The sequence below is a fragment of the Neospora caninum genome, chromosome IX (genome assembly GCF_000208865.1).
Source record: "Neospora caninum Liverpool complete genome, chromosome IX".
NCBI classification, from domain to species: Eukaryota; Apicomplexa; class Conoidasida; order Eucoccidiorida; family Sarcocystidae; genus Neospora; species Neospora caninum.
The window spans coordinates 1915852-1940176 of NC_018390.1; the positions used below are offsets into that span (position 1 = coordinate 1915852).

Here is a 24325-nt window from a genome sequence, read left to right on the forward strand (position 1 = left end):
AGCACGAAGGAATCGCCCACTCGACACTCTCCACGCACGCTGTCCTGTTTCCGGAGGAGGCAATGGCCAAAGAGCTACCAGAGACGGCGGAAGTCGAAAGAGAATTCGAAGATGGAGACGAAGGTGCGGTCGAGCACGAAGACGACGAATCAGACAGAGGACGGGGCGGCCGCAACGCGGGAGAGACCGACAGAGACGAGACTCTGATCACCGGCGCGGTGCGCGCAACGTCGCAGCAACAGTGGAGACAGCAGGAACAGCAGGACACCGCAGGCAGCTGGTGCCGGAGGAAGAAGGGAAAACCAAAGACTTGGAGGAGGGGCGGCTCGAAGGCTTCCCGCAAGTGCAGCAACTTCTTCAGCAGTGGAGACAACTGGAACGCCCCGACATCGACGGGCGGCAAGGCGTGCGACGCTTGGGCTCTCGGTCCATCGGGGCTGAGACCTGAGAACGGCGGCGCTGACGCACCGCATCCCGAGGCAGCGAAAGGCAAAGAAGGAACAGAAGAAGGATCAGAAGGAGAGGAAAAGGAAGATGACGACGAAGAGACAGAAGAAGAGACAGGAGAAGAGACAGGAGAAGAGACAGGAGAAGAGGAAGAGGAAGTAGAACGGTGTTCTTGGGGAGGCGAAGGGGGTTCGTGGAGTGGGGAACCGCAGTTCTCAACGGTTTCGTTCGCCTCCATTTCCTCGACAGGAACTCCGCAGGCGAAGCGACACGCTCCATCTGTCTGCACATCTGACCTCCCTGCACTCGCTTTGTCACTCAGACATGGACTGCTGCCGCTGTCTGTTGGGTGTTTTCCTTCATCGAACAGGAGGTTTCGTCCATACTTTTCCCCCTTTTCTCTGAAGATTCTCCAAACCCTCAAGAAAAAACACAGAACCTGGCCGAGTGGCGATGATGGGAGGCGCGACGACACACAAAGAAGAGCCGGAGAGCCGCACGGAGACAGGGAGGCTGCAAGAGAGTCGCAACAACAGCTACCACTCGAGAGGCCTTTTGAGAGACGCGCACAGAGGAAAGGAGAGAGAAAGAGGACCAGCGACGGTTCGAGAAGAAGGGGAAGTTCTCCGTTTTTGTCGCTCGAAAGATGTTCGCAACAAACCAGAACACGCCAAGCCCATCCTCACAGAAGCGGAAAGCAAGACGAGACGCTTTGCCTGCGCTTCGCAAGCGATTGTGAAGAAGGAGGACATTTTAAACTGAGAAAAAGAAACCGTTCACCTCCGAACGAAGCGACGAGATGCAAGCTGCACGCTGAGGAAGCGTTTCATACATAAAGGAACGGAGCATGCATAAATAATCCGAAAAAGGGAGATGAATTTAGGTTCCGAAGGTCTCTATGACGCATACGGATGCGTGTAAATATATATATATATATATCCGCTCGTGTAGATGTGAATATATAGTCGGTGCTCATATATGAGCAAAAACGTACGTCGAGCAAACACTTCTTTTCTCACCGATTTTTCACGTACAATTCGCTGTATCGGACACGTCCAATCCTTCCGATACGTAGCATTTCGTATGCCCGATATTGTCCGTCTCCGTGAAAACGTGCATATACACTAGAGAACGTGGACGCATTTTAAACGCGCCCGTTCTGTATACGCCAAAAAAGGGCGTAGATCGAAATCTGTTTCTGTCAAAAATGTGGCGCTGAGCACTGAGACGCGGTTGCATGCGTCGAAAAGGATTTTCAAGCGACGATGCCGGTGTCTTGGTGATTCATTCCTCCGAACCTGTGTGTTCGCTTTGTCTGTTTTGTCTTCTTTATTCTTTGCGGGTTCGCCTTTCGCGTTTTTTGTTTTTTTGAAATGCTGCCTCTTTGTTCATTTCTCTGCATGTCCTCTCCGCTTTCAACGGAGGTTCTCGCTGGAGTCTTTGCCACGACAACCGCGTGGAAACGGCTCGGAGCCTTTTTTCGAACGACAGAAACGTTTGTTCCCCTCTCGCTTCTCTTCAGGCGTTAGTTGGAGCAATTCCGCCCCTTTTGAGTCTTGTGCTGTCTTTTCCTCGTCTGTTTCCGCACAGCCTGTCACGCGGTGGACGGGTTCGGCTCGCAGCGTCGTCAGCGGGGTTTCTGAAGACTGAACCCGGTAACCGCTTCCCTTCGTTGGCCTCGGATTCGCCGTCTCTTCTTTTGCCTTCTTGTCCGCCTTTTCAAATTCTCGAGCAGAGGGTGTGCACTGAGGTGTCGGAGGACCAGCTGCGTCCTCGCGAGTCTTTCTGGAAAAACAAGCTGACGTTACCCCGCCGCGTAGCTCGTAAAAAAAGCCAGTTCGTTTCTGTGCAAACATCCATGCACGGGTGAGCAGGGACGTGTGGTCGAGGGTGCAAGGCGTGCATGTGAATCGCTACAGAGATGCCTGCGTTGTTGCTTGCGCGTGGTCAGCGAGGATGTCGCAGTTAACAGGGACAGGCCTTCTCGGAGCTCTCAACGAGTCTCCTCTCGGCGCGTCTCCTTCGTCCTCTTTCCTCTTTGGGCGGGCATCGTCTTCTGGCCCTCAACAGACATCCGGATTCGCTTCTCTCCAGACCCCAGCAGCCACCACCGCTGCGAAGGCTGCCTCGGCATCGCTCTCGGCCTCCGCAGCCGCAGCGTCTTCTTTCTTCTCGACGCTCACCTCCACGCTCGCTTCCGGCACCTTCCCCGCGCCGAGTCGCCATCGCAGTGCAGAGACGCCCAGAGGGACTGCCGACGGCCTCGTCGCGAACGCCATAACTGGAGGCGAAGTCGCCAGCGGGAACGCCGCGACGCCGCTCCGGACCGCGCCGAGGGACAGTCCGTCTGCCTCGGGTGTTCCTGCGCCCGCCAAACCGTATCAGTTGTTTGACGAGGATGACCCGCCGGCGACTCCGGGCGAGGGCGCGGACGACGCAGGCGGGGACCTCGCGGAGAAGTTGATGCTCCAGCGCCTGGTGCGCCGGCGCGAACGCGAGCTCCGGGCCGCCCTCAAGCGCATGCGGAAGCTGGAAGAAACCGTGGCGGCGCAGGGCGCCGAGCGCCACCAAGAACGGGAACTGTTGTTGGATGTCCTGAAACAGAACGGGCTTTTCGAGGCGGACCCGTCGCGGAAGGCGCGAGGCGTCGAGGCTGCGTCGCGACCGGACGAGGAGGGCGTTGCCTCCTTCAGCCAAGCCGACGGCCAGGTGGGGTGTACAGACACCCGAGCCGCAGACGAGCTGACGGAGGACGATGCACTGATGGGGATCCAGAAGCTGGCGAACTTGCTCCGGCAGCTGGAAGAAGAAAACCGAGTTCTCCTGCTCTTTGCGCAGATGGTTTTCCCGACCTATCCGGGGTTTTCCGGCGCCACGCCCCTCCACGCCGCTCCGCGGGAGTCTGCTTGGACCGCCGTCTCGCGCACGGGCCAGCAGCGGCGGCCACCGCTGGACTTTGAAGACCTGCGAACATCCTGGCTAGAGCAGGAAGAGGCTCGGGGCGTTGCGGCGGTCCAGGCGCAACACCTTGCGCTGGCGACCGCCCGCGAGTGGGAGCAACAGGCGCAGAAGGCCGAGCAGGAAGGCGCCGAGTTGCGCGCGACTGTCGCCGAGTTGAAGCAGCAAGTGGCGAAGGTGACCAAGGAAAAGGCGCATCTCCTCGTCGGCCGTCTGCAGCGCGCGGGCGCGGCCCCGTCGGGATCCCATGCGAGCTCAGCGCGGCGCCTCGACGCTTGCGAAGGCCGTGAGCGCGATCTCTGTCCGAACTGTTTGGCGGTGTCGGCGGCTGCGGCGCGCGCCGTGGAAGCGGCGAACGCCGCTTCGGGAAAGTCGCAAGACGCGCAGAGCGCGGACTCGAGAAATCTTTTGAACGGCGGCGAAGGCGCTTCTGGAGAGAAGGGTGGGGGCGCGACGCCGTCAGCCCGCGACGAAGCGACTGGCGGAGCCGTGCGGAAAGAGAGGGGCGACCCTCCTGACTGGGAGAGAGAAGGAGAAAGAGGAGACGGGGCATTAGGCGAGGCGAGTCACGGGGAGCCCGAACAGGCGGCAGGTCGAAGGACCTCGCAGGATGAAACCCGTTCGCCGATCGACAGTGAGGAAGTTTGTGGGGGGACAGGGAGCGAGAAAAAGGGGGTTTGTGACTCGAGCCCAGAAGACGGAGCACCAGAGGGCGTGGCAAGGGCCAACAGGGAGGCGTCCGGATCGCCATTCAGCTTCGTTGAAGGGACGAAGGAGAGCGGAAACACGGTCTCTAGTGCCTGTACCAAGGCCACGCGCAAGCGGCCGGGCGACGCCTCGCCGCTGGCTGCGACAGAGCGAGACGAGTCTCCGGAGTCGTCTTTGCGCGCTGAGGTTGCAGAATTGAAGCGAAAGCTGGAAGAGGCACAGAGTGCGTTTGGGCGCCATCGGGAGCAAGCGTGGGAACTTCTTGGAGAAAAGGAGGAGACACTGAATCGCCTTCGACAGAAACTCGCGACTCTCCAGCGACAGAGACAGGGGCCGTCTGCGGCCTTGAATGACTCCGATGCGCCGGGTTCAGACGTATACGTCGATGCCAGCGTGGGGAGCGCCGCTTCGCACCTGACCTTCGGAGCCTCGATGCCCATCGGGGGGGTGGACCCTGGAGCCGTGGTGCAGGAGATGGCTGTTCGACAAACCCAGGCGTTGACAGAGATCCGCGGGCTTCAGGACGCGCTCCAGCAGGCTCGTGAGGAAGTCTTGCGCGAGCGAGGAGAAAGTGAGAGGCTGCGGAGGAAGCTAAAAGACGCGAGCAAGCTCAGAGACAGTCAAGGGCGGGCGACTTCCTTGCCTGGAGCGGGCGGCGACGGAACGGGAGGTTGCCAGGAGAACGTGGAGGCCCCGCGGGGCCGGGAAAACACTCGGAAGACATCGGTGTCCGCTAGCCTGGAGGGAGTAGAGGAAGACGACGGCGTGATCCGAGATGGACAGTATTTGCGGAACGTGTTGATTCGCTACGTCCAGTACCAGCGCGGAGGCAACGAGAAGGCTGCTGTCTCGCTGCTACCGGTCCTTGCCACGGTCCTCAAGATGAACGAGGACGAGAGGCGGCAGATGCTCGAGACTGGAGGGACAGGGCCTCTCGCAGGCGCCGCGGGAGCGCTCTACGCTGTTGCGCAGCACCTCGGTCTGCCTTGACAGTTGAGAAATCGGGAGGAACGGGAGTCTTTTCAAGGTTATAAGCAGGTCGTCGAGACCGAAGGACGCTCAGGGAGGGGCGGAGTGAGAGAGAGAGCGCGTCTCTTCTCCATCTGCGTTGCGTTGCTGTGTGGGAACAGAAATGGGTTTCGCACACGGCTACACGGTGCGGTTGACTTCCTCCACTAGAAAAAAGAGCCCAAGGGAGGAAAGGGGGGGTATGTTCTTCGTAGAAACCACTGTCAGGTTGCCGACGGGAGCGTGGCAAGTTGCAACGCCACAGCGAGATTCTTTGGTCTTCTGTGTGAGACGGAAGGTAGCGGGGAGCCCGGTCGGATATAGCGAGTGGCTCAGAAATTTTCTTTTTGCGCCGTTCGGACCCCGCGCGCGACCACAGAGTGGTAGAGGCAGCCACAGGAAAACCCTAGCGAAGACAGTCCCACACCCAAGTTTTCTCAGCTCCAGTCTGCCTGAAAGGGATGTCTATACGTTTCGATGGAGAAACCACTGGATACGCCAGTTGCTTCGAAACGTGTGCGGCACTGCGTTGCCTCTCGAGATCTGCGCTGGGGGCCTAGAGCACCCTTGACGAGGAACAGATCAAGCGTCGAAAACGCCTGCTTGTCTTTTGAGAGACTCCGCCTCCACGGAATGCCCACATCACACTGGCCAAGTCTTCTCCGCTATCTGCGTCAAAAGTCGCCGTGCCGAGGTGATATCTGTGACCAAAGGGTTTCGACGAGCCAGGCACTATTTCACGCTAGCCTTATATATATATATATATATATATATATAGAGAGAGAGAGAGAGAGGTTTTTGTGTATATCGATAGAGAATACTGTTTTCTATTGGGTTCAGCTTCCATTTGGCCATCGGCGGGTATCAGGTAATATCAGGTCCACTTTCATTGCCTATTTGAACGTCCATCGCGTATGGTAACCGGCTGCCGAGCAATTATCAAAGATCGATTCCGTGTAGAGAACGGGCATGAGAAACGAGTTGTGAGATAGACGCGAACGTATGGTGTTGTTCTCTGCCACAGATGTTGTGCGTCGTCGGATTTCGGTGTGCGTGCGTTGAGCACGGCGGCCGGGCTAGAGCTGCAGCCAGCCGCGTCGAATCTCAGCTACAGCTTGTTCCAGCCCCTCTCGTGAAACTGATTTTTTTGCCTGCCTTCGTAGTCTTAGAAGTATACGCATCATCATGCTGTCCAGATTCTCCGTGTCAAAACGCTAAGCTGGTGACCCTAGCAGCCCCGCCAACTCTGTATAGCGAGAAGGAAGTGAGTTCCGTTTCCCGATCGAAGCCCGACTCGAGACGAAACCCTGAGAGTTCTTCACTGGCGTTGACACTGACAAAATCGGACAACATGGCTCGTTTTTACAGCCCGTTCGAGAATAATTTGCAGGCACATCACACAGAGACCCAGGCCACAACCAATTTGCCACATGCGACCGATACATGTTCCCCTGTCTCAATCCAGGTTCCTTTCAAACACCCGAACGTCCTAACGTAGGCAGGCAAAAACGCATCCCAAACGCCCACCTACGCCCTGCCACTCGCGCGTCCAGCAGTAAGGCAAACCCCCAACATCAGGACAGCTCGAAATAGTCCTCGGTTTTTTCCCGTGCGCAGAGTCTTCCCCGGTCATTGTTCACCGAAAGAGATTTTGCCGATCTGTGGGCAGATCGTTGCGCCGTTCCGCAGCATCTCGAGAACAACCGGCAAATGCCTTTGGTGGCAAAGCGCCCGCTATGCAGTACCCTTCAGTTCGAGGAATCCACTCCACGCAGGCTCTGTGTCTTCCGGTAGACCGATCTCTGAGGACGGCAGTGAATTTCGTGTCATCCTGGTCACGCGGACGCGCACAACTGCAGCGGCGCGGGCGTCAGGGAATCGTTTTCTCGCGTTGCCGCCTCGGCAGCAAGGTAAAAGTCGCTGCTTTAAGACGACTGGCCGCTCGGCGTCTCCGAAGAGAAGATCGAGAGAACTACGGGGAGCGCGCGGAGGGCGGCGACGTAGATCGCAAAGGCTCGGAGTCTTTTGACAAACTTCTCCTGCATCATCCGTTGCAGCTGACGCTGCTCAGCATCCTGCAAGGCGAACATGGTCACTGGACAAGAGATGAACGCAAGGGGCGACGCGGTGTGGCGAAAAACCGTTTTTCGAACAGACAGTGCGGCTGGCGACACACACTGACGGGGAGGTGCGTCGAGCGAAAGGAACAGACGAAGATGAAACGACTTCGACACGGTTCACGCAGGGGGGCCGGGAAACAAGGATGACCCGGGTCCGCGTTTCGGGGTCCGTAAAACGAGCTTCGTCCGGGAAAATCCTCTCGGTACGTGTGAAAAAGACAAAGTCGGACAAATCGGCCAGCAGAGAGATATCCCACACGCGAAGCGCGAGAGAGGTCACCACGGAAAGTCGGCTCCACAGATGCGAGCGCGTTGAAGGCAAACAGCCTATAACCCAAATCTTGCGCGAAACGTTGCTCGTGCAAATGCGTTATCTTTTCGAGAGAGACTGTTTTTCGGCACAAAAAGTCGTGCCGAGCTCGACTCAAGCCGGCGCTGTCGCGCATGCACGTCGTGTGCCTTTTTTGAGAGAAACCGGCACGCATGTGCATACACCGCGGCGAATGGGGTTCTTTCGGGAACGAGAGAGTTGAGAGAATTCCGTGTGTTTTGTCGATTTCGGCGCGTTTCGGCCTTCACATAACTCGAAGGCACAAATCCGAACACACCACCAGTTTTGGACGGCACCCTGCTTTAGAAAGCTAGTTCACTATACGCTGAAGTCCGCTGCCGGATCTTTCGGCGCTGAAGCTTTAGTCCTCACCCTTGTTCCGTCTGCTCCGCATAATACGCTAGACAACACCGTTTACGATGTGGCATTAAACAGACACGGGGGGAAAATGGTTTGAACAGAACAGAGACTGAAGTCGTATCAAGTGTCTGTTTTCGATAAAAAGCGGCAACGCACCACAAGTCCTCGACGTCGGGGACGAGACTCGCGTCAGAGAAAGGCCTGTCGAAGAGCGAGCGAAACGGGGGTTTCCTTGCACACTTCTCCCCGCAAGTCGGTTGTTTTAACTGGGCCTCCTGCGTCCACCCACCGAGAAACAGTACGCGATCCGCGAGAGCTAGTCTTCCCCAGCTCTTCCGTACCGTGACCATGACACGTTTTTTCACGCGTAATAAACACTACCCTAGCAGATACTGCGCACCTGCAACACCGCCGGTGAACCTTCCTGTTCATAGCCACAAAAAAGGCGGCGTCCTGTCCATGTGTAAGCCTCCCAGTGAAGCTCCGGCAGCCGCTTCCGCACCGAAACAGGAAGCATATGCATGTGTGGGTATTTCTGTACGCAGATACGGACGCTTCATAAGCGCCTCGCCTTTGGAAATCCCAGGAAGGAGGCGGTTAAACAAAACCTCACAGGATCCGGTGTCGACACGTCCTCAGCTGCAAGCCAAGTTGCTATAGCTTAGAATTTGGGCAGAAAACGCAGCCGCGCGGAGGCTGCAGCTTGTGCATTGTGACGGGGACACGTGGCGCACCTGGGTTTCATGGGCAGAAAAGGAAGCTCTAATTCGGAACTGGAACTGTGTGTTCCGTTAAATCAAACCGCGGGATCAGCAAAAGAAATAGAGCTCGAAAAGGGCGTTGCTGCCTTGCTGCAGGCAAGGAACTTATCCGCGAAATGGATTCCGTAGTCGTGTTCTGAACAGGTGAGTATGCCATCTGTGGAAATAGTTGAAACCTCCAATTCCAAACCATTCCATGTGTTCCAGTACCGATGCATTCCTGGTAACTTTCTTGCTCCTCTGCACACGCGTGAGGCACGTTCCACGAAGAAACGGAAACAAGTCCTAGTTGCACGAATGCTCCACTCCGCGGCCGGCACAGGATGCGATCCCCGAGAAACACCCGGTCATTCACCCGGGTTCGACACCTGAAGCATGCACTCTCATGGCTGGAGCGGAAGTTGAAAATGTGCAGAGAACCCACCGCAGTTCCAGGATGATTTGCCTCTGTGATCGTCGCAATTTCACTGAAGGATGCTCTATGCCAGCAGGCTACGCTCTGGCCGTCGATTCGGCAGCTTGTTCACCCCGCGTAGTAAAAAGGATAGGGTAACTTCTTTTGTACTCATCGGAAATGGGGGGTTGGCCACTTGATTTCCCAAGAACTAATGCGATCGCCTATTTCCTCTACAGACTGGGACTCGCCAGAATTTGTGCATTAGGGTACCATTCCAAAACCAACTGCTGCTCTTTCCCGTGTGTGTCGCCTCCGTTCCGTGACTCCGTCCTCCGTTTATCGCGTGTGGATGCTCGTTAGGACAGTCTGGTTGCCGTTCCGTGTTGCGGCCAGCAGTCCTCTCCGAATCTGGACTTTAATCGTGTTTCCAGCGGAGCAGAAGACAGAAAACCCCTGCACAGGCACGTGGAGTGCCGTCAACTTTTGGGTTTTCGACGCAATCGGCGAGACCAAGCCTGCTCGTTAAAGAAATCTGATCGAGTCGCACTCTAGTCGTGAACGCAGAGTGACTCAACATTTGGTGGACGGTCCGAGCCAGTTTTGCACTGAGTGAGGTGCACGTCGCCGTTGAAAAAAGGAGAGAGGTACACTCCAAAGACAACTTTCTCCTCTGACCATCTTTCGGACCGGCGAAGAAACCACGTGGACACAAACTGTCGCCGAATCTTTCCTGACGGATCTGCGAGGCGAAAAGTTGCGCGTGTTTCCCTGCTGGCGTGCATGCCGAGCTAGGAAAGCCCTGCACAGCGCTTGACGGTAACGATGGGTCACAAAAGTGAATGGCGCTCGAGGAAACGGGGCAGATCCTTTTCTGTCCGGGTTATCGTTTTTGTCTCGTTTCTCAGCGCGGGTCTTCTGCAGGAGCGGAAGAATTCGGGTGTCTGTACCGCCGCGCGGAGCATGCACATGCGCCTTCTCGGCCTTCCACAGCGCGACTTTTTGTCTCCAGGAAGGAAAGGCTTCTCTTCCTGTTGGCCCGAACAAATCCTGCGCCGTTTTCCTCTTGCCTGGTGCGCGAAAAGTGTAGATGAGAGCGGGGAAAGGTGCCTGCAGGCGTTTTCGTCCTCGTTCTCCGCGGGCCCCAGCCCTCCTGGACGAGACACTCGGAGCACCCTTCTGCGCAGGTCGTCTCCCTCCGATCGGAACCGTCCGCCACAGCCCCACCTGCGCCCCATAATCTCGCCAGGCCGATTTGTCTCCTGCATATCTGTGTGACAGCGTCGATATCTGTGCACGCCTTCCTGTGTCGCAAACGAAGCGTCCACTACGGAACGTTTGTATTTTCACCCCCTCTGCAACAAGGTGAATCTTCCCCCTGCATCTACATCTTGTCGCACCGTTCCGCTCCTGCCTGGATCGTTCTGTCTCCACACTGCGTTGCTCGCGTAGACATGGCGTCTGCCGGTGCTGTCGCCGCGGCAACCCTCCAGAGTCTCCATCCCTCAGGGCGGAGATCGGAGGGTTGCACGCCGCCGCCTTCGCAGACTGCCCTGGGCTCTCCATACACTCCGTTCTCGCCGGAATGGTGCCTGCGCCGGGGCCTCGCTCCGCTTCCTTCCGGGGAACGGTCCGGACCTCCCGACACGATCATGTTCAAACTTCTTCCGCCTCCTCGAACACGCGTCGACTCGCCGCAGCGCACAAAGGGTTCGCGGAGTGGGGGAAAACGGCGTTCTCTCTCGAGAGAGCCGCCCTGCAATCGGCTTCTCCCCTTCATGTTCCGGGATCTGAGGTCTCACCAAGACCGCCAGGAACTTCTCCAGCGACTCCAGCTCCACTCTCGAAAGCGAACGCAGCGGCCGAACCAGTCGCTGGCGCCTCCGTCCGAGTTTCCTTCCTCGGGCGAGCGTTTCCACGTTTCGGCGGCACAGAAACGTGGACATGTCGAGGCTGCAGACGACTGCAGTGAAGGATCTGCCGAGGTGGACGAAGCGAAGAAAAGAATCAAAACAACGGTTGAGCCCTCGAGAGACGAACGCCACGCGTCGGCTGCCTCTCCTGCCTCGTTGTGTCCTCCGACGAAGCTACCCGGAGACGCCGCGACGCATTGGGGACGAACTGAGCCTCCTCAACAGGCTTCAGGGGCTGTCGAAGGGACAGCAGCCTCCGCAAAAGACGCAGCTGAAGAGACGAGCCTGGACGGCCGGGGGAAAGGCTGTGAGGCGGGCGGTGCTGAAGCGTCTCAGGGCGACAGGGGGCGGGAGCGCGCGAACTGTAGAGACAGCGGACGAGAGACGTCCGTTGCGTTCTTCAGCTCGGGAAGTTCGTTCTCAGGAGGTAGCAATGGTCCGGCGGCGCCGGGAGCTTTGTATTCCTTTGGATTCCAGTGCTTCTGTGTGAACACAGCAGGTGACACACTTGCTGCCGCCTGCGCCGACACGATCCATCTGTATCACGTGGCGACGAAAACTCTGCACGTCTCCATCCGTCTTCCCTCGCCTCCGCCTGCTTGCGGCTGTGGCGTCTCCCAAGACACCGATGCGTGCCCTACCCTTCTCCCCATTCAGTCGCTCCAATTTTTCGACGAGGATCGCCTCCTGCTTGCCGTCACTGCGTGCGGCCATTGCTACGTCTACTTCCTACACCACGAGCCTGAGCCCGCTCTCCTCGCGTACGCCAATTTGCACGAGGTGTACGTACACGCCTTGAACCGCCTTCCGTTTCTTTCCGGCGAAACACCTCTCGAGCGCGGCGGAGCGCTGCCCGAGCAGAGCTTCGGCACGCGCAACGTGCCTCGCGGAATCGGATCGGAAATGCACAGTGCAGACACGGCAGAGAGGCAGGAGTCGCTTGCGACGGAGAAACCGCCAGACCCACAGGTCGGACAGCCCTCCCCACATGTAGGAAAAGCGGAGGAAAGAGAAGAAAACACGTCTGAATCTGCGACAGGGGACTTTCGCGAGACTAGGCCGTCCACCAGGGCCTTGACGTCTGCGGTGGTCACTGCCGTCGAGCCCCTAGAAGTGCGTTACCCGCCTGCAATCCTCACTGCTTCTCACCGGAGCACAGATGCCTGGAGATTCGCATGCGCAGCGGCGGCTGCGGCGGCTGCGCATGGCCACAGTCTCTCTCCACGGCGCCGACACGGACGAGGCGCTGGGGAGACAGCCGCGCCGGCTTCAGGCTCGCCTCTGCCTGCGGCGGTTGCCGACTCGAGGATGGAGATATCGACCGTCTCGGGGCATTTGATTTTGCTCGTCTCGTATGCGCCGGATGCCGGAAGCGCAGAGGCATATGATGCGCAAACACGAAGGAAACGGAACTGGTTCCGACACTACACTGCCCCGATGGTCATCCACCTCGAGCTCCGCCCCACGCTGTTGCTTCTTCGAAGTTTAGAGATCCAGCGTTGCGGCCGCGCGAGATTGCTCGCCTCGCCGCGGCAACCCCTGGCTTCGCGTTCCCCCGCGCACCTGTCTCCTGACGGCGGCCACGCGCTTTGCTCTGACGACGCGAAGGCCCGCACCCTGCTCGCCGAGTCTCCGCTGCGCCTTCTCCCCCCGCCTTTTCCGTGCTGCCGGACATTGCCCACGTGGGACTCGAGCTTCACGCTCCTCGAAAAAGCGCGACTCGGGCGGGCCCCCTGGAACCGAAGAGCCGCCGGTGCGCAGCCCTCCGCGGGCGTCAGCAGCCGCATGGAGTGCAGATTTCCTTTCTGCGTCTTTCGCGTCAGTGTCCCTGCTGGAGGCTTTCCCGGGCACGCCGACGAGGGCGGATCCGTCTCGGACAGCGCCGCATCAGAAAGGCCTTCGGCAGACAACGCGGCGGGAGAAGAGAAACGCGGGGTGGACGCGACTGCGCCAGTGGACGAGCGCGAGACGGATATGGAGATCGACCGCACTCAGGACGGCGACAGACCAGGGATCGGGTGTTCCAGCGCGGAGCCCGGAAACAAACGCGGCGGGCCAAGGCCGGGGCGGCTCCTCGCCCTCGTGGCGGTCTGTTGCCCCGACGGCTACCTCGTCCTCGTTGACTGGCGACAGCGCCGGGAGCAGATCGCCGCTCTCCGGCGCCAGGCTGCGCTCACGAGCAGCGGGTCTGAGGCGCGAATCGTCTGGGGCGCGACCGTGGTCGGGATGTCCGCGGTGTCTGCGCGAGAAATCTCCGTTCGCGACGACGGGCAAGTGCTCCTGCTGCGCTGTCCAGACCGCCTGGTTGTCGCGCGCCTGGTCTTCCCCTGGACTTGCCCGATGGAGCGCCAAACGCTGCTCAGGGTCCACCGGGAGCAACAGCGCGAACAGCGACAGCAGTTTGCGCTCCACTGGCAGAAGCAACAACTCATGCAGCAGCGCGGCGAGGCCCGCGCAGGACTCGGTCGGGGTCGCGGACGAGGCCGCGGCCGCGCCGGCGCCGGGTGCGTCCGAAGTCGCCGGCGGCCCCGGCGCGAAGAGGAAGAACTCAGCGGCTCGGACAGCGGCGAGGACGACGCAGAAAGCGAGAAGAAGCGGAACGGCACGGATCCAGACGAGACAGCCGAAAGCGTGGCGGGCGAGGCAGGGACGCAGGAGACCCTCGGGAAGAACGGGCTGACGGCCGAGGGCGAAGATTCCGCAAAGCCGAAAGCGAACGTCAGCGAGGCAGTCCCAGAGCAGGCCAGCGCCGAAACGAACGAAGCGGCCAGGGAGCAGAACACGGTTTCTGCCTCCGCGGACCGCGCTGAGACCGTTCCGGAGTCCCCCGACAGCCAGCCGCATTCTCGAGAAGGGACGGGTTCTGTGCCGCCGACGGCAGGAGATAAAGAAACGGGGGAGTCGGGGCTCGCAGGTTCCGGGGAGGCGCCGGTGTCGGCGGGAGCGTGTGGACAGAAACCTCGTCCTTCATCCGACGAAAGCGAGGCTGAGAGCGCGCACGAGGAAGGTGAGGACGACGGGGGAACGTTGATCATTATCCAGTTCATTCACATGGACTGCGTCCAGAAGGAGTCGTATACGGCTCTGAGTCTAGCCAGCGGGGCAAGTCTCCACAAAGGGTTAGCCGCAGCCGCCGTGGACCGGAACGGCCTCGCCGCTCTCTACTTTTTGGATCTCTCGGCGGTCATTGCAGTCGAAGCGAAAGTTCTCGTGTTGGAAGCCGCAAAGCTTTCGCCCTTCAAACAGATCCACTGGATCCCGGATGTCTCTTCCACGCAACTCGCCGGCTTGGCGGCGATGGAGGCGCAGGGGGACTCAGCCTTGCCAGGGCGGCTGCCGCCCCAGGCCGGATGTGTGCGCCTGGAGACGGACGGAGAGCCACCTGTCTCCTCTCCAGGGGAGGCGAGCGGCGCGGCGCGACCGGCAGAAGGCCACGGACCGTCCAGAGGCGCCGGGGGGAGTGCAAGCAGTCGCTGGTGGGCTGACCGACAGAGCGGGGAGCGAGGCGCGGCGGGGCCGGGCGGAGGCCTCGGGCCCGTTCGTGCCCCGCGCGCAAGTGGGAACTTTAGCTGTTTGGTTGCGCTCGAGAAGAAGTGGGGGACCTTGCTGTTTTTCTATCCGAAGCGCACAAAGGTCTGGTGGCTTCTGCTCCCCGATTTCGAGAGACTGGACCGGAACCGGGAAGAAATCGAGGCGGAAGACGAGTTCGAGAAAGACAGCAGCAAGCTGCCTCCTTGGCTCCGCGCGACAGCCGACCGGACCGACGGGAGCGGCGCGGAATCGCTCCTGGCGCTGCAGCCGCGGGAACGGGAAGGGGTCCGAAGGGAGAGCGGGGCATCTCTGGCGAGCGACGCGAGCGCAGCGACGGAAGAGACAGTAAGTGGGCGCGGCAAGCGTTTTCAGGCATTCTCGTCACGCGAGTCGGAGAGCGGGGCACCACGCGGGCGGCGCCGCTCACACAGTACCTGGAGAGACACGAAAAGGATACGCGCTCCCGTCTCACAGAAGCACAGGACTCGGTCTGTTAGAAAAGCGACGGTGGGCCAAAGGAAGAGAGGAATCTAGAAAACACCTAAAGAGACAAAGGAGGGGGCGGCTCTTCCGCTCGCCCCAGTGTGTTTCGGCGCAGGTCGGACACTGGGCGCGGAAGTTTGGAGGGTCCGTGCTGGCCGCGTGGAAGCAAGGTTCTGCGTTATGCGACAGACTTCTCGTGGGGCGGCTGTCGACGAAGTTTCCTTCGGAAGCATGCAGTTGTCCACGGTCTGCGGACCGGGACACGCGTGCGGTCCCAGATCCCCTCGATTCGGTGGTCGGCCTAACTCCGTCGTGCGTATGCCGGGACTCTCGATGTCTCCACGTCGGCGTCGGGGCTGCGGACGGAGGTCCACGTAGGCATGTGTTTTGCCGTAGAAGGAAACCTCGTGCTGTGGAGTATGGCACTGCCCGCCCCGCGCACGCCTGTGTCTTGTGTCGACCTGGCCTTTGCACTGGAACCGCCCCGAGCATGGATTTTTCTCTGCAGGTCCCCGGCCCCGCCGTCTCTCTGGCGCCGCCGCCGGCATCGTCTTCGTTTCTCCCTCTGCGCGTCGGCTGCGACCCGCGCGTTCTTCTTCCTTCGCCCTCCTACCCGTTCTACTCGCCGCTGGCCAGCGTCTCAAGCGGAACGCTCGAGAGATCTTCGGCAAGAAACCGTGGAAAACCTGAACGCGCTCCGGGGCGAGTCGTCGCGGGGGCTGACGCCGCCGAGGCGGCAGCCTCCGGCGCGCTTTCGCGAGCTCTGCACGAGATCGGCTTGGACGGCGGCGACCCGCGCGTGAACGGCAGTGCAAAAGGGGACACAGAGACAGACGTGCACTTAGCGGAGACGGCTCTCCGGTTAGCAGCGGCTGCCGAGGAGGCAGCCGACAGTGTGCTGATGTCGACCTTACGGCTTTCTTGCACTTCCGAAGAGGACCGAGACTTCCTTGGAGTGCACCCTCTGGCGCGTGAACTTCTCGCGTGCTTGAATCAGACCGCCTCTGTCGCCGCCGCTGCCGGCGCCGGCGGCGCAGTGGAGGAAAGCTGCGTCGATGGCTGTGAGGCCGCAAGTCCACGCGAGCGCGGCTGCGCCCGGAACTGCGGCAGGCCGGCGAACGCACAGGCCGGCCGCGAGGACGGAGTCGACTGCTGGGGGATGCGCTGTGAGTGGCTACGCGCCTGCGATTCGTTGCGGGCGAGCTCGGAAGCCTTTTTGGAGATTGGCGGGTCCGCGGAGCGTGCGAACGGTCCTGCAGGCTCGGAGGACACGCCGCGGGGGGACAGCGCGAGCAGCTGGGCGAGGGCAGTGCGTCGGATCGATCTTCCCAGCATCTACAGAGAGAGAATGAGAAGAAGCAGAGAAGTTTTCTGCACCATGGCAAACACGCGCGACTGTGCCTGGAAATCGTATGCGGCCGCGTCCCCGCCATGACCCCGGCAGGCGTCCTGATTGACGCTGTGTCCTTCGCACGGATTCGAAAGGTCTCCACTTTTCCACGCGCTCGTCATTCAAGCACTGCATGCTATTTCTCTACATAGATTTACCGTTGTATATATGCATATATATATATATATATATATATGTGTAGATAGATGGATACACGCATGCAGGTAGATAGATGGACAGATACGTCGTTTGAGACAGTGGGAGAGTGAAAATGCGGTTTCCTGTGTTTTTAACATGGGAACTATTGTGCACGGGAAGTGGATCAGGAAGCGACTCCGTTTGGATATGGCGCCTTCACTTCAGGTGTGGTGCAGAGGAACTTTGTTGGAATGGTCTTGTCACGTTTCTCCGCATGTCGCCCGTTCGCGGACCAGCTTTTTTTGAGCGCGGAGAGACGCAGAAACGCTCTAGATTTCCCGGCGAAGACATGAGATCTGGGGGGTCACGGGTATGCGGAAACCCGCGACTCGCCAGGCAACACTTTTGACAGAATCAGAAACACTAGCCTGGACCAGCCGTAGACGAGAGAGCAACTCTTCGTTAAATTTTTGTAGCCAGTCGCTGCAGTTCCCCTCGTTCTGCTGTCTTCGCTACGAAAATGTAAAGTGCTCTGATCCATTCGTAAGAAGTGTGCTCCTACAGTCGAGTCCGCGTTGCAGGACTCGCAGGGGTAATAAAAAGGTTGCTTTCTGCTCACAAAGTCTGGGCTTTCAGGTCATGTATCGAACCAGTAGTCCCCCCTCTCGTGCTTCCTGCGAACCGCATACCCCTAATGCACACAAGTGCATATAAATTTCTGTAGATACATGTACTTACAATATGAGTTACAAGTCTGCAAATGGAGGCCCGTGGTGTGTACGACGGTGGTTGTATGACCACGGCGCCTTGAATTTCGGATCGTTGCTTTCCTCGGCGAGGCAGCGCGATGATACCCGGCTGCGCGAGAGCCAAGGCCTCTTTGATACCGTCACGCAAAGGAAGAGCTACATGGCAAATGTGTACGTATATACCGAGTAGATATCCCAGAGTCTCTATGGGGAGTGAAGTCTTTTGAACACTGCCCCAGCGTTACTCAAAGCTGGATGACGTCGCCATTGCTGGCCCCTAGACATCCAACCGAGGGTTGGTTCTGCGTGAACTTTGGAAGTTCACACTGGCCGCATGCTCAAGGATGTGATGTGGAAAGGAAGCGTTGATAAGGCAGGAATTCATCGGCGTCTAGACACTGGCTGAAATATCTTGTAGACGAGAAACTGAAAAACAAAGTATTTCACTGGCAAATGCGTGTGCGGCGGCGATTGTGTCCTGACCTGCGACGAGCGCAGCTTACAGGCTTTCCATTCTCTTCATTGGCAGAAGACAGCTCTTTCGAGGATCCTCCTATCCTTAGTATGGAGCGAACGGAGGACCAAACAGAGTGATTCGATCAAGATATAAGTGTGCACGCTCCTGAGTTCTCCTGTGAAGACACTGTAACAAGCAACTCTTTCCTTTCAGAAAGGCACAACGGCGACGAAAGCCCCGCCCCCGGACAGCGCATGACTCTTTGCGCGTTGAGCCGTCGCTGCCAAGAACACTTGGCAAGTAACTGTCCTATCGATTGCTTGACGACATTCCTCAAGTTCCCTGAGTCTTTCAACTGTGTTGCTTCTCCCCAGTTGCGAGCAAGGGGTTTTTGTACAAGAACCGAGGTCTTTTCTGGAAGTTTCGCAGTTCCGGCGTACATCCGTTCTCGCCTTCCGCCCTCCCCCCCATCCTCCCCCGCCTTCCACAGGGAAAATCTAAAGCGCGATGGTTCATCAAGTGCCCAACTCTTCTAGTATATGTCCGTAAATCTCTTTAAAGTTCCGTTTTTTTCGTGGAAAGGCGCGAAACGCGAAGAAGCGCAACCTTCTTCGTGCTGAACTTGGCTTCTGAAGAGCGGGCGCCCGCCGCTTCGGGAAGACATCCGCTCTGTCGAGGTCACCGACAACCTCGCAAAGCAGGTCACAGCAACTAAGCAGATTTCCGTTTTTGATTCCGAAAGGGGGTCATCCATGTTACGTTTGTGTCTTTTCAAGGAAACTCCCGGTGGCCAGGGTTCTCTTACCCACCCGTATCCTTCCCCGGAGCGCTGACAAGCTGTATAGAGTGCACACGCCTTAGGCTATGGGCTAGGAAACGCGTAAAAGTTACCCGCTTTTGCACTCGCATATCTCCCTTGCTTGGAAGACTTGTTCGTTCGTTTCTGCCGCTTCACGAACTTGCGCGAGTTTCGTGGATGAATGCCGCAGCGAAGTCCATCACTCTCAGCCTTTGGTCCGTTGGACACAGCCGCTGTTTAGAGCTCTTCCTACGCAGTCGTAAGCGTCTGACGGCTGTACAGGAAAAGAGCACGTGCCAAGTATTTCCCCTCTTGCAGTTTCCTTTTGTCACTCCACCTGTATTTGACTTTCGACGTTTTTTTGTCGGCATTCCTCCTGCTTGACCACCGTGTAGATAGAGTCCCCCGGAGAATGCATCAGAGGGAAGCATGAATCTGTGGCTGCGTCTTCCCCATGGGGTTTTAAGCCGTGTTTCGCCTCCTGAGAGATGGTACTGTCGAAGCAGGCCATGCATGAGAGGATCGTTTTATTCCGAACTGCGTGCTCTTTCCGTGGAAACGGAACTTCCGTCTTGGCGTAGGGGAACAGAACTTCATCCCAAAAGTGCTCAAGACCGGAAGTCTCTTTGGCTAGTGAGTCGCGCGCTCTTCAAGAGGTATTTCTTCCGGGCGGATCTACGCCGTGTCCAGTCGGTCCTCTTCTGCATCCGCTCTCTCCACCCTGTATGTTCCGTCCAAGTCTTTTCTCTAGGTTTTCCCGTCGTGGCGCTTTCATATCGGAATGGAAGCCTCGGGATGTAGGCGCCAGGAGCCGCGCAGCCCTACGTCTCTTCCCTTTCGGTCAGGAGACTCTCCCCTTTCGTCGCCGCTCGCTCGTGAACTGGGTTCGCATCCGTCCTCCGGTTTCTCCTCAGGCGCCTCCTGTGGACAGCGCCTCTTCCGTGTCCTCCATGTTGCCGCGCTTCTGTGCCGGTTTCTCCTCAAACAGGTGTTGCGTGGGGCTGCAGCTCTCAGCCTAGCGACGCGCGAGGTTTGCCGCTCCTGCTGCTCCGGCCTCGGTCGCGCCTTGTCCGACGCCGGCTGGTCGAGCTGTCCCTGGGAGACAGATGGAGTGTATGCAGACGGCGCGGGCGCGGCGGGTTCTGGAAGCGGGCGAGATGACGGAAAGAAAACGGGGCCGCCGTGCCGGCTTCGCCTGCTGCTCAGCGGCCCGCGACAGGCTGGCAAGACGGCGCTTCTGTATCGCCTGAAAATCGGAGGCTTCATTCCCACTGTCCCCTCGATGGGTGTTCAGCGGTAGGTCTGGGAACCGACCAAAGAGGAACGCGAGCACCACCGCGGCAACGTTCAGACGCCCCGAGGCGCTTCTCTCGTTGACTTCCCCGCGTGCGGGTGCGACACAAACTCGCGAACGGCGTTCTCGTCTGTGGTACCTTTCTGCACTTCAACGACTGACAAGGAATAGCCGGGCGCAGGATGCGTCGCGCCAGTGTGGACCAGAGAAAACGACCTGCTTGCCGTGCTCGTGTCACAGTGCCGGGGGGGAGTCTCTCTGCCCGCACACCCGCGTGTTCTGTTTCTTGGGTATGTCTTCGTCCTTTCTCTCTCCGTGTCCCCTCTCTCTGCAAAAGGCGTCTCCTCTGGCTGTGACCCGCGCGCGACGCCGGGGGCTTCCGGAGCGGCGTCTGGGCGTCAGCCCCTACACCCCGGATGAGCCCAGCGCGGTGTCCGCTCTGAGTGCGTTCAGGGAGGAGTTCTCCGTGACGCTGGACGTGCATCGCCCGGCTGCACCATCTGCGCCCGGGCCTCAGGCCGTCTCGTCGAAAACGAAGTTCTCTGCGTCCGCGAATGCGCGACAAAGCTCGTCGAAGGCAGGGAGACCGCAGCGGTCAGACAGCCCCGGGGCCCTCGACCGCGCATCCAGTGTCTCCCTTCTCGAGGAAGGCTTCATGAGCGGCGCAGATGCAGCGGGCGGAGGAAAGTCCTCGCGTCTCGTCGAAGCGCCAGTACCGTCCCCAGTCCCCTGCACAGTAGAGCGGCGAAAATGCTCTCTCGTCGTGTGGGACCTCGCCGGCGGCGATGGCATCGAAACCCGGTGGCGAGCGACGCAGGAGGTACGGAGGAAAGGGAGGGAACGCGGTGCCGCCTTGCGTCTCCGCAGGGAAGGCTCAGCTCTCGAGTGTGCCCATGACGTGGGGGCGACAGAGAAACACAGACGGGGCGTGTCTCGAAGGCTCTTTCAGGGGACACACGTGAAACGCGAGTGCGAGTTGCCTCGCTCTGCACTGAACCCGAGAGTCGGCCCGACGGAAGAAGAAGCGGGCGTGTCAACTGTCTTTCCATGACAGGACCAGAAGCCTTGTGTGAAGCGCAGTGGAGCTGCACGGCACAGACGTCCGTGGAGCGAAGGATCTCCCTGGAGGTTTTGTGCTGTGGGGTGTAGCGCGTGTTTTCAGTCAAGTGCCCTATCCCTGATCACGTTTCCAGAACGGTCAGCTGTTCTTCCACTCCTCAGGAATACCCGGTGTGTGTGTGTGTGTGTGCGTGTGTGGACCGGGCACACATTGCCGAACTGACTTGAATTTGGCGTTTTCTACGTTTCGTGAAGTAGGAATTTACGGAAGGCGTTTTGTTTGCTGCCGTAACGGGTCCCCTCACCATTCACGCACAACCCATCTCTCGAAGTGGTTCGGTGGGGTGTGCGCAGTTCGATTTAGAACAGCTTTCAGAATGGGAAGAACACACGTGTTGCCTCTCATTTCCTTCTGTCTTTAGACGGAGACCGCCTTGGGACAACCATGCTCAAAGGGGACTGCAAAACGCTGTGCAAGTCGGGTGGGGAGGAGGGTGTCCGGCTCCTCTGCTGTGGGCTGCCTCGCGGCTAGCGAGAAGAACAACCGCGGGGCCTGTACGTGCACGGTGCGGCCTGTGGCTGGTGTCTCGCATGCAGGCGTGCGACGCGGTGGTGTACGTTCTCGACAGCACTCTGTTCACGGGCTTGGAGAAGTCTTCCGTCAAACAACGCGCATTAGAAGATGCCCGTCGGGAGATCCTGGCGCTGTTTTACGAGGAGTATTTCGTGCTGCACAAAAACGTCAGGTTTTTGCTCTTCGCCAGCAAACAGGTAAAGCGAAAAATGCATGCGTCATCCCATTGGCAAACAGTGGAAGCGGCGAGCCTGGATCTCTCAGTGGGGGCGTCTGAGAGAACGGATGTTTCGTCCTGTTTCGTGACTCTGCAGGATCTGCGGAGCGCGGCACCGGCCTTGCAGGTCCTGGAGCTCTTGGATTTGCCCGAAGATCTTCGGGAAAGGTACGCGACTCCTTGGATCTCGAACCGTGTGCGTTTCCAAAGGACAGTGCGTCGTCGGAAGCGTGTAACGTGCTTGCTGGCAAATGCTTGTCTTTGCACACTTTTAACCGCTACGAGAAAATTCAGAGAGAGACTGGACGTCTCGACTCTTTTTTTTTACGCAGAGCGACGTGCTGTCAAAGGTCTCTTGTGTCCAGGAGCTCTCTGGTTTTGCTGTTGAAATCGGCGCGCCTCGCCCTCAGCTGTTCAGACAGTTCAGACGGAACACGTCAAGTCCCCCCCCCCTGGGGCGCCTGAACGCATGCGTCTGATCCTGTTTGGATGTGCAGGCTACACGTCGTACCCTGCAGCGCGGTTTCCGGGGAAGGCCTGTTGAAGGGTTTGGAATGGCTCTCGAGTACCGCCCGCTGCTCCTGCTTCTCCGCTGGAGATGGCGACAGATCGACGGTCGACAGTTCCTGGCTGCCTCCATCCTGTCCTGCGGCAAAGCCGACAGCCTCGGCGGTCCAGGACGCCGAGTGCTCTTCTAGCGGGGGCCGGGAGAGTCCTTCGACTGGCAAGGCTTGGCGCTCGAATCCGTCATGCCAGGCCTGCACGAAAGGACACACTTTTCTCCCGGAGCCTGGTGTGTCGGGGCAACTTTGCGCACCGGCGACAGCAGAGAGGCCTGGCGCGTCGGCCGCGTGGAACGAAGCAGAGACAAACGATATTTTGGGACAAGCAGGCGCAGAAACCTGTGAGAAGCCCAGGAGCGCAGGCAGAAGGGACGCACCGGCGGTTGATTTGTTATCTTTCCGGCAGGAGCTTAGAGACCCGGTAGACGTGTCCACAGGAAGCCAGCGGTCGGCGCAGATGGCTGAACTTGAGTTGTGAAGGTCCATGCGATTGTCAGAGCGGAATGCCGCCAAGCTCTCTGTCACTTTTCGAACCGCGTGAAGTCTCGCAGGAGGACATTAACGACGCAAAGAAAGTCGTCGGCAGGAATGCTCAGTTGCAGTTCAGACGGCTGAGAGAAAAGTTTTTGTCAGAGGCTGTGTGTTAAAAAGACGCTTCGAAGCTGCGTCAGGTGCTACAGAATTATTTAGTGTGTGCGTCAATAGCAAACCAGAATGCGACTGGGAAGTGTATCGAAATGCAGTCTGAGCAAAGGGTATGTGTATGCATGGGCAAACGCGACTCCACTGTTTGTGAGCGCATAGGGAACGCTCTGCTTAGTCGGTACCTTGTGGGAGGACCTACCGAGCAGGAACCGCAAGGGGAATAAAATGCTTTTGCTAGCTGGCAGGGGACCAATGGTACACAAGAATGGATCGTGTTTAGAAACGCGCAGCCTCAATTGTACCGCTCTAAAGCGGCGAACAAACCGGTTCGGGAATCGTACACGGGAGAGCTAAAATGTGCATCTACGCCCCTTTCCTGATGGAAAATTCAGACTTTCACGCACACACGGAACAGTCAGCACCTGCGGGCTTCCCGCAAATTGCCAACCTCTCAACGCGGGTGCGCTACGTCGGATGGATAAGAACGGTAAAGGCAGCACCCTCACGCCCCCCAGCAAGCGCTCTCGCGGCGTGCCCAAGGAAATTGATTTCTGTTCAAGAGTCAGATGGATAGAGTTATATTATCCTAGATAACGGAATTCAGGCTGTGTCTTGTCGATCATCGGTAATCGTCACCCTTTAAGAGATGGCAACAGAGTGTTCCTCATATTCAGGTATGACAATGGATGCAGGCATCCTCTGCAGCGTAACACACACCGAATCGTGCTGCGCCTTACGAAGAGAAGGAATACGAGGAGATGGCAATCCGCGACAAGAAATGAACTCCGACGGCCAGGAAGGGGGCACGCAGTACGCGAGGCCAGCCTTGTCTGATAGTTCCAGTTCGTGCGAATCTCGCTAAAAATGTCATGAGCAGTTATCGGGGACCCTCGCTAGCCAGATATCATCATTCCATTTCTTGGGGGAGACTTCCGCCTAAATTCCTGCGGGCGGTTTAAGCTAATCGCTCAACTGAGAGGCTACCAAACAACACTTTCGAGTTCAAACAGCATTGTGCGCCCTTCTCTACTTCGAAACGAATGACCTGACTCTGAGGAAAGCAGACCAACGAGTGTGTCCGCCTACTAGCCTGAGGGTGACAGCTTGGCTAATTCTGTGGCAAACCTACCGAATTCACTGATAATCGATAACGCAACTTATGAATGCTGGCCTCCGTACAAAGTACTTTTGCCCTTGATCCTGTGAATGGAAAGTGTTGTCAATAAGAAGTCCGAAAACTCGCTTCCCCATCACACTCGTTCACTTCAGTAATGCACCACACAGCAGGCGACGCTGCGCGGATCCTGCGACAGTTTCTTTCAATCGTTTCTCAAGCGAGACCTGTTTGTCGCCTTCCGCCCAACGGACCAGGAAAATGATAACACACACGGGAGCTTCACGTCTACGTCATATGTACCAAAATGCT

The 24325-nt window shown here is 58.3% G+C and overlaps 3 protein-coding genes across 3 annotated transcripts; all 3 read left to right on the top strand.

Moving 5' to 3' along the window:
- Window positions 1–62: 62 nt before the first annotated feature.
- Window positions 63–5103, top strand: NCLIV_040750 (putative GRIP domain-containing protein; the record flags this gene model as incomplete). The annotated part of the gene is made up of 2 exons (XM_003880984.1): window positions 63–636; window positions 2399–5103. 2 exons carry the CDS (start codon window positions 63–65, stop codon window positions 5101–5103), a joined length of 3279 nt encoding a protein of 1092 aa, XP_003881033.1.
- Window positions 5104–10541: 5438 nt separating this feature from the next.
- On the top strand, window positions 10542–16449 carry NCLIV_040760 (conserved hypothetical protein; the record flags this gene model as incomplete). The annotated part of the gene is made up of 2 exons (XM_003880985.1): window positions 10542–14876; window positions 15523–16449. 2 exons carry the CDS (start codon window positions 10542–10544, stop codon window positions 16447–16449), a joined length of 5262 nt encoding a protein of 1753 aa, XP_003881034.1.
- Window positions 16450–19328: 2879 nt separating this feature from the next.
- NCLIV_040770 (small GTP-binding protein domain containing protein, related) lies at window positions 19329–22732 on the top strand (the record flags this gene model as incomplete). The annotated part of the gene is made up of 5 exons (XM_003880986.1): window positions 19329–19843; window positions 20295–20661; window positions 21498–21671; window positions 21789–21859; window positions 22189–22732. 5 exons carry the CDS (start codon window positions 19329–19331, stop codon window positions 22730–22732), a joined length of 1671 nt encoding a protein of 556 aa, XP_003881035.1.
- Window positions 22733–24325: the final 1593 nt, after the last annotated feature.